Here is a 16,370-nt window from a genome sequence, read left to right as displayed (position 1 = left end):
TGGAGGAGTAGCAATAAAAAACTAATAAAGACCCAAAATACACTAAGCAAAAAGTGACAGAATTAATGGAAAAAATATACAATTCAAAAATAACATTAGGGGATTTCAATACCCATTTTAAATAATGGTTACAATAATTAGGCAGAAAAGCAATGAAGAAATATAAGATTTAACAACATAAATCAACTAGACCTAGCAGACATGTATAGAACATTCCATACAAAAAAAGTAGAAAAGATGTTATTTCATGGGCACACAGAACATTCTTTAGGATAATATGTTAGTATGTGAAACAAGTCTCAGTAGATACAAAAGGATTAAATTATACAAAATAGTCTCTTTCATCACAATGGAATTAAAACAGAAATCAATTAGAAGAAAACTTGAAAAATTCACACATACAGTCATGTGCCATATAATGTCATTGCAGTCAATGACAGACTGCATATGTGATGTGGTTTCATAAGATTATAATGGAGCTGAAAAATTCCTATGGCCTAGTGACATGGTAGCCTTCATAATGCCATATGGCTACACATTACTCGTGTGATGTTATTGTAAACAAATCTACTGCACTGCTAGTTGTTTAAAGGTATATTACATATTATTATGCATAGTACATAATTCTTAATTATAATAAATGACTATGTTACTGGTTTATGTATTTACTATACTATGCTATTTATCATTATTTTACAGTGTACTTCTACTTATTAAAAAAACAAAGTTAACTGTAAAACAGCCTCAGGCATGTCCTTCAGGAGATATTCCAGAAGAAGGCATTATTATCATAGGAGACGATAGTTCTACGTGTATTTTTGCCCCTGAAGACAGACCTTCCAGTGGGACAAAATGTGGAAGTGGACCAAAGTGATATTGATGATCCTGACCCTGTGTAGACCTAGGCTAATGTGTGTGTCTTTGCGTTTAACAAAATGTTTGAAAATTAAAAGAGAAAAGTTTATAGAAAAAGGACATAAAAATATTTTTTGTACAGCTGTACAGTGTTTCAAAGTAAGCGTTAACAAAATAATCAAAATTTTAAAAAGTAAATAGTTTATAAAGTAAAAAGTTACATAAGCTAAGGTTGATTTATTATCAAAAAATGATTTAAAAACAAATTTAGTATAGCTTAAGTGTACAGTGTTTATAGTCTACAGTAGTGTACAGTAATGTCCTAGGCCTTCTCATACACTCACCACTCACTCACTGACTCACCCAGAGCAGCTTCCATTCCTGCAAGCTCCATTCATGGTAAATGCCCTATATAGGTATACCACTTTTTATCTTTTATACTGTATTTTTACTATATCTTTCTGTGTTTATATATAAAAATATTGTTATATTACAATTGTATATGGTATTCAGTACAGTAACTATATAAGTTTGTTATATAGGAGCAATAGCAATATGCTATAGTCTGTATAGTCTATGGTATATAGCCTAGATGAGCAGTAGGCTATACCATCTAGGTTTGTGTAAGTACACTCTCCAAAGTTTGCATAATGATGAAATTGCCTAATGATGCATTTATCAAATGTATCCTCACCATTAAGCAGCACATGATACATATATGGACATGGAACAGCACACTTTAAAATAGCCATTAGGCCAAAAAAGAAATTATAAGAAAAATCAGAAAATACTCTGATATGAATGAAAACAAAAACACAACATATGAAAACTTATAGGATAATTCTAGCATTGCTTGAAAGAAAATCCACAGATGTAAATGGTACATTTAAAAAGAATAAATATCTCAAATAATAACCAAACCTTCTATCTTAAGCAAGTAGAGAAAGAAAACTAAATCCAAATTAAGCAGAAGAGAGAAAATAATATTGAATACAAATAAATAAAATAGAGAATTAAAAAATATATAGAAAATTCAACAATAAAAGTTGATTTTTTGAAAAGAGTAACAAAATTGACTTTAGCTCTACTGAGCAACTAAAAATAGAGAGGACTCAAATTATTCAAATCAAGAATGATATAAAGGCATCATTACCAGATTTACAGAATTATAAAGGATTTACAAGGGAAATTGTGAACAACATGGCAACAAATATGACAAAAAAAAAATGGTAGCAAATTAGATAACCTAGATAGAGTAGACAAATACTTATTCTTGAATCAGTAATCAAAACTTTTCCACAAAGGGAAGCCCAAGACCAGATGGCTTCACTGATGAATTTTGCCAAATATTTAAGAATTAACACTACTACTTCACAAATTCTTCCAAAAAATAGAACAGGAGGAAACACTGCCTGACTTATTCTGCGAGGCCAGTATTGCTCTAATACCAAAACCAGACAGAGGCATCACAAACAAAGAAAACTACATACTCTTGTCTCTTATTAATATAGATAAAAATGTCATCAAGAAAATACCAACATATCAAATCCAGCAACTTATATAAATGACTGTATATCATAAGCAACTAGCATTTATTTCAGGAATGCAAGTTTGGTTCAACATACAAAAATCAATGTAATAGGCCACGTTGACAGAATAAAAGATAAAAACCAAATGATCATTTCAACAGATGCAGAAGTAGCATTTAACAAAATCCAACATCCTCTCATGATCAACATATTTGACCAGAAATAGAAGTAAATTTCTTCAACCTAATAAAAGCATCTACAAAAATCCCACAGTTAACATCATACTTAATGGTGAAAGACTGATCATGTTTTACCTAAAATCAAAAATAAGACAAGCATGTCTTCATTTATCACTTCTATTCAACATTGTACTGGAGGTTCGAGCCAGAACAATTTGATAAGGAATAAACAATCGAAGGTATCTAGATTAGAAAGGAAAAAGTAAAATGATCTCTCTTCACAAATGATACAATCTTATATAGAGAGAAGTCTAAAATATATACTAAAATGTTTTCAATTAATAAATGAACTCATCAAAGTTGTCTGTTGACACAAGGTTAGGATATAAAACTTAACTATAGTTGTGGAAGAATAGTGTATTTGTTTTCTTTTTGTGCTGTAACAAATGACAGTAAACTTAGTGGCATAACATAACATGAAGTTACTATCTTACAGTTCTGGAGGCCATAAGGACAAAATAAGCTTGACTGGGTTGAAGTCAAGGTGTTATAAGAGTTGGTTCTCTCTGGTCTCTCTAGGGGAGAATCCCTTTTTCATGTCATACCACTCTTACTCTGACCATTCTATTCTACCTTCATCTTCCAGACTTAAGGAAACTTTGTGATTACAATGGGTTAACCTGGATAATCAAATATAATCTCCTTATTTTAAAGTCAGCTGATTACAGATTTCCATCACACCGGCAACTTTAATGCCACTTTGTCGTATAACATGACATATCCATAAGTTTTCTTCTTTGTCCTGCTCCTTTTTATGTTTTCAATTTTTTGACATTGTTCAAAACCTGACATTTTAAATAATTTGAAATTTCTAGAAATCAGGTTTTCTTCTCTCTAAGGTTTGTTGTTACTGCTGTTTGCTGTGTGTGTGTGTGTGTGTGTGTATGTGTGAATTTCCTGAGGTAATTCAGTAAAGTCTATATTCCATGTTTGGTGTAGCCACAGAATTTTCTTCTAGATTAGCTTAATAGCCAAATAATGATTGGTCAACTGGTGATTAAATGCTTTGAACCAGTAAGTCATCCAATCTTTGGCAAGTGTCTCTTTGTGCATGTTAGGACACATCTTTAACAATCTTGAAGTTTACAACTTAGCCTTAGCCTTTACCTCCTGCTTGTGCAAGTCCTTGAGGTCAACCAGATGCAAGAGATTAAACCCTTCTCACATCTTTCCTATGCATGTGCACAGCCCTCCACTTGCATGTATGTGTCCTTCCATATTCTTAGAAATATGTCAGTGTGCTTCAGATACCCTTTGGACATTTCACTTTCCACCTTTTCTATCTAGGACTGGAGAATGTTAAAACATAAAAGAGTTCACTCTTCTTAGTAATATTCAGCAATTTTTCTTGAATAAGTGCTCCTCGGGTTGATGCAAGCTTTTGGTTAAGTTCCTGTGTTCCGAAAAAGTGGATTTTAACATTCCCTCCTCTCCGCCCATATTCTCTCTGCTTTTATGAAGGAGTGTATTTTTGAATGTCCTTACCCTGCCATTTTGGAAGTGCTTCTATTATTGGGTTTTGACTGAAATTTATTCTTGGTGTAATATTATTTATAGAAGATTTTGTATTTTAGGGTTTTATGTCCAATGCAGGACTAATACTAGGTTGTAGGTTCTTCTGATAAAGGGATTTCAGAAAAAATGAATGGTACGTGTATGTGTGTGTGTATGTGTATATTTGTGAGTATATCCCTAAAATTACATAATACCTAGTGGGAGAATGAAATAAATTGGTCACATTTCTGGTCTAGCACCTTCAATTCTGTTTATTCTAATTCAACAAATATTTCTCATTCTCTATAGTGTTTCAGTTGACCTTCTGTGCCCCAGGGATACAAAGATGGGTAAGATATAGACCTTGCCTTAAAGAGCTTATAGCATTCCTAAGGGTTTTTTAAAAATTATTTTCTTTCTAGAAAAAAAGAGACCAATAGAGTTAGAGGCAATACTAGTTTCACAACAAACCAGACCGAGGTTAGAATCTTACTTCTGTCAAAGAATAGCAACAACCATAATAATGCTATTTTTACCAAATGCTTATTCTGAGATCAGAACTGTGCTGAATGCTTTATATATATTTTCTCGTGGAACATTCATGAAAACCTTTTGATGTATGTTATCATCCTTTACAAATGAGCAACTGAGGCGCTGGGAGTTTAAATAAAATAACAAAGCAAGTACTCTGCCACACCCATACTGGAAAATAAGTCTGATTTTAAAAGTCTCATCTTGCGTAAAACCAGATTCTGCCACTTGGTGGAGGAAAGCTCTTGGGCAGTGTCTTGATATTTATGTATCTATAATACATAAAATTTCACTTTAGAGGATACTTAATACTAGCAGCCCAAACAGACAAACTATCTAGTCTTATACGGCTTAATATAACAAAGATACCTTGATTTGTCTTGGTTATAATCCCATTTCAACGGAAAGCAAGCAGTCTTATGCCATTATAAAGCTATGTCATTGTACCATGTGGTTCTGAAGAGAAGGGAAGAGAGCCTGAAGGAACTAAACTTTGCTCTTCAATGTGCAACAGCTGAAAATGTGACTTTCATTCACATTTCTCTGGCCAGAGATCAGTTATATGGCCTCAATTTAACTATGAATAAAAAGGACACAGAGTATGTAGTATTTCTATAAATTGAGGAAGAGAAAGCAGCATCGTAAATATACAAAGCATTATAATTGCCACGTACAATTGCAACACTTGACATATGGCAGTTGCTGTTTAAAAGGTAACTGATGTCAACATTCAAACAAGGCCTTCCCCAATGCAGATACATCTAAAGGTTATCTCCTTTCCAAATGTCCCTCTTCAACATTAGCTGATCAAATATTAAGCAGGTAACTACTATACGTATGGACCTTATTATAAGGGCATTTGTAAATGTGTATAAATCTAAAATTAACGCTTGCAAGTTTGGTTTTACAATGAAAATGTGGTTTTCATTGAGTTGTGGGACTGTGAGAAATATCTATTTTCTTTTTAACACTTTTCTCTGTGATGATCCTGTGTTACTTTTAGAATTAGACAAAAGAAAAAAACTACTTAAAGAAGTATACTGTTATTTTTAATGCTTAGCCCCTTCACATAAAGATAACTACATTAAGAACAGAAGCATAATATATACCTCTGCAAAGAATATAAAGTTGAATATTATTACTTAACAGGGACATGTCAAAATTGTCTTAATAAAAGTCTATTACATTTTCCAGATTATGAAACAGCTACTTCTGCAGCTCAGGAAGAAAGAAGACATCATAATCTTTAGAGAGATAATATATCAATATCTGTATTCTTAAAAATAATTTGAAATTTGTACTCTTAACTTTTAGCTTATACCAAATAAAAAGTTTTCCGTGTGTATATATGTATACACATACACACACACACACACACACACACACACACACACACACACACACATACATATATATATATTTTTTGAGACGACCTTTCACTCTTGTTGCCTAGACTGGAGTGCAATGGTACGATCTTGACTCACTGCAACCTCCGCCTCCTGGGTTCAAGTGATTCTCCTGTCTCAGCCTCCTGAGTAGTTGGGATTATAGGTGCCGGCCACTACACCCAGCTAATTTTTGATATTTTTAGTGGAGATGAGGTTTCAGCATGTTGGCCAGGCTGGTCTTGAAATCCTGACCTCAGGTGATCCACCCGCCTTGGCCTCCCAAAGTGTTGGGATTACAGGTGTGAGCCACCGTGCCCAGTCCCATGTATATATATTTTTTAAAAATCTAAATAATGTACTTGTCAAGGGATTTTCATACTATGGTTTTAGGCACTACATAAATATGTGAATAGGTAGCTTGTACAGTGAAGAGAGAATATGAGATATTTTGGAGAGGTCCATTTATTCACAATTCATAAATCAGCTCCTAAGGATAGAAGTTCTGTTTAACAGGATGCTGTCAGCTCTATTTCTGACTCAAGCAGGGAACTCAGGATAAAACGTGGCACTGTGAAATTGTTTAAACCACTAATCCAACTGCTTTTGCTTAGCGAGATATGTGGGGAATTACATGCTGTTTCACATAGTAAGCTGTGGTCATACAGAAGAAAATGCAACTCCAAGCGTTGGTGAACTGGACATTACTGTTACGAAGCAGTCCTCTGGTAGGTAAAGACCAACTAATAAATTATTAAGTAATGTAACATGAGTTTTACTGATCTAACATTATTAACCTGAATATTGATTATGTAACTCTGTGTTTTTGTTGGCCAAAGCTGGTCTAAATGGGCCAAAAATAGAACATGCCTGTGGATAAGGAAGTTCAACCACTGTATTTTTTATATTGTGCAAAAAACAAATAAAAAAGATGATTTTAAAATGGAATTCTGTTGATGTTTCTGGCCAAATTTGTTTTCCTTCTAAAACGTAATCTAAAATCTTAAAAAAATACGAAACATGCAGAATTATTTCTCATTTTTATTAAAAAAATAGGATGAGTTTGGCACAATTTTAAAGAAATATTTACATTTTATGAGCTGAGAACAGCTAGATAACATACATTTTGAAGTAATTGAATTTGGTTTTCAGTTTATAACTATCTTCATCATTTACTGGGGATGAATTTTAGACACAATTTTACCAACTAATATTGATGGTTGCATATCATTTTTCCAACAGGATTTAGTATAATCCAGAAACAAAATTGCTTCTTCCCTTCGTAGCCCATTGTGTGGCTGCCAGTTTTATAACAATGTTTGAGCTATCTTTTTAAGTTCTAAAATTTGTATCAATGAAAAATATGATGATAGCTAACACTTATTGAGCATATGTGTGCCTAGCAATCATATTTGTGTTTTTCAGATATTATAACATTAGTCTTCACAATCAAACTACAAAGTAGACATCATTATCCTTTCTATTTCACAGAAGAGAAACCTGAAAAGACTAGCAACGGTGAAGCTAGCATTCTAAAACGGGCCACCCGTATGACCTCTACCTTGCACTGGGGTATGTTTATGTTCCCACTTTTTGGCAATGTACGTTTTCTTCTTTCAGTAGTGCAAAGATTGCGCTAATGCACAGTCCCTGCATTGTTCCATTCATTGATCATTTTCAATGATTGATGAATCACTTTCAACAGCTACCAACACTTCCATCAGTCTACCAAGTAAATGCAAAGGGTGCTTTATCTTCCCGATATATAACCTCCATCTAGTGGTAAATATGTAATAATGACGAGTTACACAGTAATGAAAGTTATCCATGTCCTTCTTTAAAAAGATCTGGATAGACAAGTCCTACTGAGGAAATTAAAATCTTAGATATAAACAGAACCAATTCCACTGTAAACAATAGATAGAAATAATCGGTTATGTGTCTAGTATTATTTTGAGGAAATGCAGTGTTTTGAAGACTTGCACATTTTTAAATGTCTTCTGTTTGTATAGTCTGCATTATATTTGTATAAAACTTACAGGATTTCCACATTCATTTTTTGAGTTACAAATATGTAAGATGGTGTTAGTGTTGCAACAAAAAGTAGTCATTATTATTAAGGGGAAAAAAAAGAAAATATGTAGTCAACATTTAAAGAGAGTAAACACCAACTGGAGAAGTAATTAAGCTTCCATAGACAGATATTAGCTTGGACTCTTGCTCCTGTTTTGACTTTGGGGATTATCTACATTTTTACCTGTTTGGTTTTATGTTCCCCTCTTGAGCTATTTCCTGTAAGCACCATTCTGCTTTTCACTCATTAAGTTTCATGATATCTAGGTTTGACATTCACCTAGTAGATCTTATTAATAGTTTTTAGCTGTTCCAAAATCTATTCCCCTAATCAATTCCAACACATGGAACCTAACAATGTATGCAAACATATGTGTATTGACAGGTATAGTTGCTAGATTTATGCCACTTTTTAAAGTAAGCTTCAATATCTATTAGTATAATTTATTATGTGATGTCCTCATAGTCAGTTCATTTATGTATTTCATGTTTTCCAAGTACAAATCTTACTTGGTCATTGTATATTGCTCTTTTTAAACATACAGCTGAATTTCATTTTCTGTATCATTTTTTAAAGTTTTGAATTCATAATAGTGAAATGGGTCTCGGGTTACCATGTGAGTACTATATCTGTTAGGTTTAAAATTATGCTTATGCTCTATTTTTAAAACCAGTAATGAATTTCTCTTTTATTTTTTTCTGTCCTTGGGCTAGATAATGAACCTAAAAATTACATGTTTTATTCTAACACTCTTTTTTCTTTATTTTTTTTTGCTTGTTTGTTTTGGTAAGTTTCTAAAATCTCACTCATAAAACTGCTAAAGATGGGCATGCAAGGTAAAACTTTAAAACTCAGTTTCTTCAACTGTTTTTAATCTAGTCCAGGTTTTTCTTCCATCTTGATTTAGTATTGATAATGTTTACTTTCATAGAGATTTATTATTTCCTAAAAAATTGAAGTGCATATATATTCTAGTTTCTGTATATCCAGTACTAACTCCTTCCAAGTTGCTATTTATATTAATGTTTCCTCACTTATTAACATATTTTCAGCAGTTTTCCGGGATATCTAATGTATTGTAGCTTCTTCACTATTTTTCCCCTTGAGGACAGAAAACTTCTGAAATTACATATATATGTGCATGTATATATGTCTATTATTTGTATGTATATGGATATTTAATTTATATATAACTGTTTATATATTATATATATAAGTTCAGAAGTTTTCATCGATATATAACATATACATAAATATATATCTATTCTAATTTATTAATTTCTAATTTTCATTGATTTTTCTTTTGCTTTTTGTATTTCATTGTTTTTTTCAATTTGAATTCATAATCCGCTTATTTTCTTTTTTTCTTATTTAATGATAAAGAATTTAAAGCTATGAATTTTACTCTGAATACAGCTTTGGATACATCTCATAAATTTGGTAAGTGTTGTAGTTGTAATGTTTACCAACTATGTAATGAAAGTTTATAGTTCCTCTTCGACTCAGTATTCACTTACATGTGTCTTAATAATTTGTGATTACTCTCATTAATGGTTATTAACTTCATTTCACCTTTTATCATTGAATCTTGGTCATAAATTATGGGTTGTATAATTTATACTATGAGGAATTTATGCTAGATTTTGGGTAAAGAATTTATGCCTTTTTGAAAATTAAACCATAAATGAACTAAAAAATTTATATTCTCTCCTTGTACAGAGGTAAATATATACTATTAATTATATTTACTATCATATTAATTCTCCTAATTCCACTATAATTTTGTTTACTTGACAGATTAAAAGTTGAAAGAGGTACCTTGAAGTCTTTCTGATTATTATATTTTTTTACTATCATCTTGTTTTATGATATTGTTTTATATATTTCGACATCATATTAGCTGGATTCTCAAGTGTCAGTTATCCCCTCAATTCATTTTTTTAACCTGTCACTCTTCTTTTGCCTGATATGAGTATTACTATGCCTGTTGTATTTATTATTAGGCACTTGAGATGTCGGCTATGATATGAGAAATAGGACAAAGAAGAATGATTGATGTCAGTCAAGGTGAACCACAATCATGTCAAAGATTAATTGACCTCCAAACAAAATGTGAATATGTCATCATTGCAGAAGAGACAGTGCTTGACAGTGTCAGCTACCATTGTAGTCAGGAATGCATCCAGCTGGAAGTTAGAGAAAACATTCAACTAGAAGCAACTGAAATTAAAAATAAAGGAAATGGGAAAAGCAAAGGAAAGAAAAAAAAGAAAAAGTTTATGTTTCTTGTGTGAAGTGTATAGGAGGAAAATAAAAGTTAGTATATACTGTGTCCACACTAGGGTTCCAAGAAAGCAGAATCAACCAGAGCCCAGAGCTGGACTCTGAAGACTATAATTGTATTCACTGAAGATTCAACTACAGATTAGAGTAAAATATTTAAGTCAAACTTATTTTAGGTTTGATTTTAAATTATAGACAAAGTATACCATCAGTTAGGAAATATATTTTCTTCAGTAATTAACTATCTTTTCTTACTGACCAAATTACATAAACCAAACAAAAAATCAAATATTACAAATTTAAATTCTAGGAAACATAAATTTCAACAACTTTAAATCCATCAACATTATCTGTAGGTACATATATATTTTTTCATATTTATATGCTATTTAGTGTTGGTTTGCATACAAGGATTATAAAATGTTTGTGGTCTGAGATGTAAACACTTTCAGAATGTGTCTCACCACAAATAAACCAAAATAGACCTTGTTGTTGTTTTTAATAATTTTTTTTTATTAATTCTACAAAAAGAACATTTGCTATTCAATATTTCTCATTTAAAAACACTTATGGTTATGTTTATTTTCTCCCCTTATATTTGTCTCATGCACTGAAAAAAAGCAAACAGTATAGCAGTATTTTACTACAATTCTGCCATAAGAAATTGCTAAATGTAAATTCATATTATAAGTGAATAATGATGTATCTCACCTCATATTAATTTCAGTAATTGAATGGGAAAGAGGAAGATCTATTAAAAGGACCATTGCTGGTCAAACACTAATGAGAAAATCTCTGAGTCACTGGCTGTCATGGTAACAGGGCATTATCAAAATCTGATTAGTATGCCCAGTAGCTACATAAGCGATAGGCAATACTTCTAATTGTATTGTCGCTGCCTGCAACATGGGTTTTATGTTCCTAAGAGGTGAGAGGGTGGCAAGGCTCTGTTTAATTTACATACTGGATATGGAATACACTGCCTGTTCATAAATTAGGGTCAAACATCTAGTACTAAAGATAAATTATACTTTGGAAAGATATTCAGAAGTTAAAAACAAACTTAGTTTACTCTTGTCATTAACTTACAAATTTCTAAATTTAAGTAAAAATGTTCTATCTAATTTCATAGACATTCATAGCAAAGATAAAAGAAAAATTGATTTTAAAAAGGAGTTGAGTGAAAACATGAAAATAAATCATAAGAAATCTTCCCAAGAACAAAATTTCCAAATAGAATGGTTTAGAAAAGCACAAAGAACTATGGGTTACCAAAAGTAGTCAGGCCAGAGAGTTTTAGAAAGAAGCAGATCCAAGAAGAATGATGAACAGAAAACAAGATTGGCGGTAGGAAGGGGCCACAAGGAACTATGGACAGTTTTCTATCTGTGTCTTTAAGAATGTTCTCCCTTCTGTGTCCTTGGTCTTTTAGGTATAAATGAATTTAGGTTCAGTGAATTTCAAAAATTACAGGGCCCAGTGTTTTCAGTACTACTTTGTTCTTTTTAATACCTTGAGTGTCACTGAATTTTTAAAGAAATTGATCACTGCTCTCTGATTCTTTTTGGTACATAAATTAACTCTAAAAGGAAAACTCCAAAGATTAACAAAAGTAAATTCTAGCATGCATTATTGACTAGAAATCTCTGTGCCTTGTCAGGGCTTGTGAGCACAAGGAATGTTAATAATGCTTGTCCTGAGAAGCTTATTCCTCTGGTTAAATGCATAAGTATGTGGACTAAGTTTTACACGTACCAAATATCAAAAACAGTCAAAAGTCAATATAATGAAAACCAAGGGGGAATTTGTCTATACACTTCGAAATTCAGTGCAGGATGTGTTGTTGCAGAAAGAAAAACATCATCAAAGACAGCAGAGTGTGGAAACAGAGTAAACAAGCACGTTCCTAGAGAGATTAGGCTATTTCTAGGAGTCCTGTGCACTGACCTTGGATGGAAGCAGCAGTCTGAAAGCCAATCAGTGTGGCCAAATCCCGTGAGAAGCACGTTGCCTTTTGGAAGGCCCAACACCTTCCAGAGTCGGTCCTCGCCACAGGAGACTAGGATGTCTTTGTGGGGGTGCATGGAGACACTGCACAAGGAAAAAGAAAAAAGAGTTTTCAGGACGTGAATAAATGAAATGGCAGTGGTTATCCGATATTAGCAAGGCAGGATAGTTTTGAGAGTACTGGCCCCAAAAATAAGAGGAAGCAGGTTCTGTATCCCTGCTATAGCTCTAACACTAATAGCTTTCTGATCTCCATCAATCTAATCAGCTTCACTGGATCTCGGATTCCTCATTTGCAAGACAAAGTGGTTGGTTTAGGTGATTGTGCATAACTAATTCTGGTTTGAAAAGAGTAATTCTGGTTTTTCTTTAAGGGAAGAAAAATTATGCCAATGGCATGTTTATGTTGGGATATTTGGACCAGTGGTCATGGTTACTATAGAACATCAACATTCTTTTCAAACTATCATATGTCTTAAATCAGCCATTATCCAGGAAAAGATCATGAATCATAACCACATCATCATGGTTCTGTAATAAATACTATAAATGAAACATTAACTCCATGGCCCACTATCTACACAAAGTGAAGGAACTAAAATTCTATCCTAAAATACCACTTAAATTGGCTTCAGTCAATGCACGGTACACAAATTACAGTAATGAATTCAAGATTCAGAAGGCAATTCCCACTCCATACAGGCATAGAGGGAAATAAGAAAGAAGTATGTAAGATTAATGATTAACACATTAAGCACTATTATTTGAACTGGACTCTGATCACTGTGGCTATTTTAATACTGGAGCTTAACTATTTTAAAATCAAAGTATACAAGGTTAATGTCTGATATTTTATCTATGGTAATGCTTTAATCTTATTTATATAAAGTATCATCTATGCCTTACAATGTAATGGGAACAGATATGTCCAATGTTAAGCACCTATTAAAATTCCAACCTAAATATTAGTAACAAATTGTTCAATTTCAATTTGGCCATCTAAACTCAAAGACATAAAACATTTACTTGCCTATGTAGTTCGGTAAGACATATGATGATTTAAAAAATAGCAATCACATGTTCATTTTTCCCTTAGTCTATTCTATAAATGGTCTCGTTCTTTTCTGCTGAAATATGGGTTTTAAGAAATACATTTCCCAAAGAAATCATGGCTCTAGTCCACACCAACATGGCTAACTAACTCCAGGCTTACATGAGAGCAAACCATATCTCGTTATTTATACCTTACATTAATATCATTAAACCCTAAAATTATCAACTGAAAAATTATTTTTAAATTAGACCTACACAGTTTTAGGAATTTACTGGCTTCAACATTAGCAGCATTCAGGTCAAAGCCATGTAACCACTATGGGCATGGTCTTCTTTCTAGTGAAACATTTTTTCATTTTTCTCCAGCATTTTGCTGCTCAAAATAAACACAGTGGAAGGGAAATTATTCATTTTGCAATTCATCATAATGTTGGTTTGTGACTTTCAGAAGGCCAATTTAAGTAAAGAATTTATTACTGCTCAAACCGGATAGAAGATACATTTATAGAACTTAATTAGAAGAAAAATATGATGAGAGGTAAAAAATGTCAGATTAAAATGAATTCTGTATTCAAATACACACAAGAAGGCAAACCGAATCCTTGAAGCTACTGAGTATGATGTATGTTGGCTCACAGCTTTCCTGGCAGACACACGCACACTTGACCAGATGATAAATTACCCTCTTTAAGTGAAGATAACTAAAATCATTGATGTTTTTACGAACTTTGAAAGATAAGTTTCCAAAATGACTTTTGTGAGAGGAGCTATTTGTAGAAGTTAAGGCAAAAATATAAATACAAACCCATTGATAGCTAATCAGTTTTGGAAGTACTTTTTTCTGACTCGTCTCATCCCCTCCACTTTGTAGCCTCCTCTGTGACGCCTTAAACAACTTTGACTCCCATTCCACATGGACTGATCCTCCTAATCACACTCTGATTCCTTTGTCTATGTATTCCTTTTCTAACACTGGCATAGATACATACATGTACACACATGCATGTGTGTGTATATACACACATATATACACATGTATACATATATACACATATATAAATATATACACATGTATACATATATACACATATATACATGCATATATACACACAGATATATATCTGTAAATGACTTTGTGGATAATTCTATACACATTTCAGCCAGGCATAAAATGCTCTTTAGCTGAATAGAAATATTTTCAGCATATATAGAAAGGAATTTAATGCTTTGATAATACATTAATAAATACATGATTTTGAATTATTCATGGAATAAGTGCATCAGCAAATAGTGGACATAGCGATAAAGAACCCCAGTGAGGAGTTCCAAATCTCAGTTCAAATCACCCCTGTGGGAGGGAAGCACAGTTTAAGGGCCATGGACCAGAAATATTTTCCCACATACAGAAACTGTTATTCTCAACTCCATAATGAGACATAATGTCATCATCATCATCATAATTAACTAATGGTAATGATACTTAACATTGAAAATTTAATGTGCCCCATACCCGGTACTAAATGCTTAGTTCTTACAAATGAAATGAAAGCTCAAAAGAGTCGGGGTTCATATCTGTGTTGTTTGCTGTATGCTCAACCCCAATAGTGGCTGGCACATAGTAGCTATTCAATAAATATTCATCAAATACATGACTTAGTGATTGATGTTGGTACTATCAGTATTGTTATTTTATGCCATAAATAGAGTTAGTAGAAATGCCATGTAAATTGCCCAAGCTTACCTTTGGTAGTGAATGGAAACCAACTTTGAACCCAGTATGACTTGGCTTTAAGACTCATAATTTTAGCTACTCCTACTTAGTATGAATATTCAATCATTTGTTATTTCTATGTGTACTAGAAACATCAATAATTCCTGTTACAGAGCTTGGATGTAACTATTATCATACCCAGTAAATGCTTAAGTCATTTAGTCATTATTAAACCCTGAGGTGAAGAACCAATTTAGGAATTGTCAGCTTATTGTATCAGAGCTCAGTACCACCAGACACAATAGTCTTAGAGGGGTTAGAAGACCCTGCTCTTTACAGTTAATATGCTCTGGTACTGCAGGAGAAACCAAGGGAGGAGAGCCTCTCCTACAATTTGTCTACATAAGTTTCTGTGCAGATGTACATGCTGCACTTAACAAGATCTTTAAGATCTTTATTTTCTTGTGCTAATAGTACAAGTCCAGTATTACACATCAAGGTGTCTGAGGGCATTGACTTTTTTTTTTTTTTTGAGACAGAGTCTCGCTCTGTTGCCCAGACTGGAGTACAGCGGTGCAATCTCAGCTCACTGCAACCTCCCCCTCCCAAGTTCAAGCAATTCTCCTGCCTTAGCCTCCTGAATAGCTGGGATTACAGGCACATGCCACCACATCCGGCTAACGTTTGTGTTTTTAGTAGAGACGGAATTTCACCATGTTTGTCAGGCTGGTCTCATACTCCTGACCTCTTGATTCACCCACCTCGGCCAGCCAAAGTGCTGGAATTACCGGCATGCGTCACTGCGCCCGGCTGAGTTTTTATCTTTTATTTTCATAGAGGTCTCTAAAAATAAATGTAGAACAATACTTAATAATCATTGATTCCATAGGCTTTTAATTCATTAAAAATTTACCCAGTTATACTCAGGGCTCAACTTTGTTTACCTCTGAATCAGTCTTTTGAAGAAGCTGAAGAATAGGAGTACTAACTAATACTTTATAGGAGTCAGTTCCTCTTCCCAAAATTGCATACATAAATTCATTCAGTGGCTATAATACAGGCATACCTTGGAGATACTCCAGGTATCAGACAATCTTGGTTTCAGACAATCTCAATAAAGTGAATATCACAATAAAGTAAGTCATACAAACTTTTTGGTTTCCTAGTACATATAAAAGTTATGTTTACCCTATACTATAGTGTATTAAC

The 16,370-nt window shown here is 33.0% G+C and overlaps 1 protein-coding gene across 4 annotated transcripts in view; it reads right to left on the bottom strand.

Annotated features, from left to right (window-relative positions):
* The window catches only part of SPAG16 (sperm associated antigen 16), a 1,157,251-nt gene that overhangs the window by 570,401 nt on the left and 570,480 nt on the right, over window positions 1-16,370 (bottom strand). For all 4 annotated transcript variants that reach the window (XM_065526049.2, XM_045368377.3, XM_045368378.3 and 1 more), the window contains one exon: window positions 12,338-12,481. In XM_065526049.2, coding sequence (XP_065382121.1) covers window positions 12,338-12,481 — 144 coding nt within the window. The remainder of the gene's footprint in view (window positions 1-12,337; window positions 12,482-16,370) is intronic.

The sequence above is a fragment of the Macaca fascicularis genome, chromosome 12 (assembly GCF_037993035.2).
Source record: "Macaca fascicularis isolate 582-1 chromosome 12, T2T-MFA8v1.1".
NCBI classification, from domain to species: Eukaryota; Metazoa; Chordata; class Mammalia; order Primates; family Cercopithecidae; genus Macaca; species Macaca fascicularis.
This window is presented reverse-complemented; position numbering and strand designations above follow the sequence as displayed.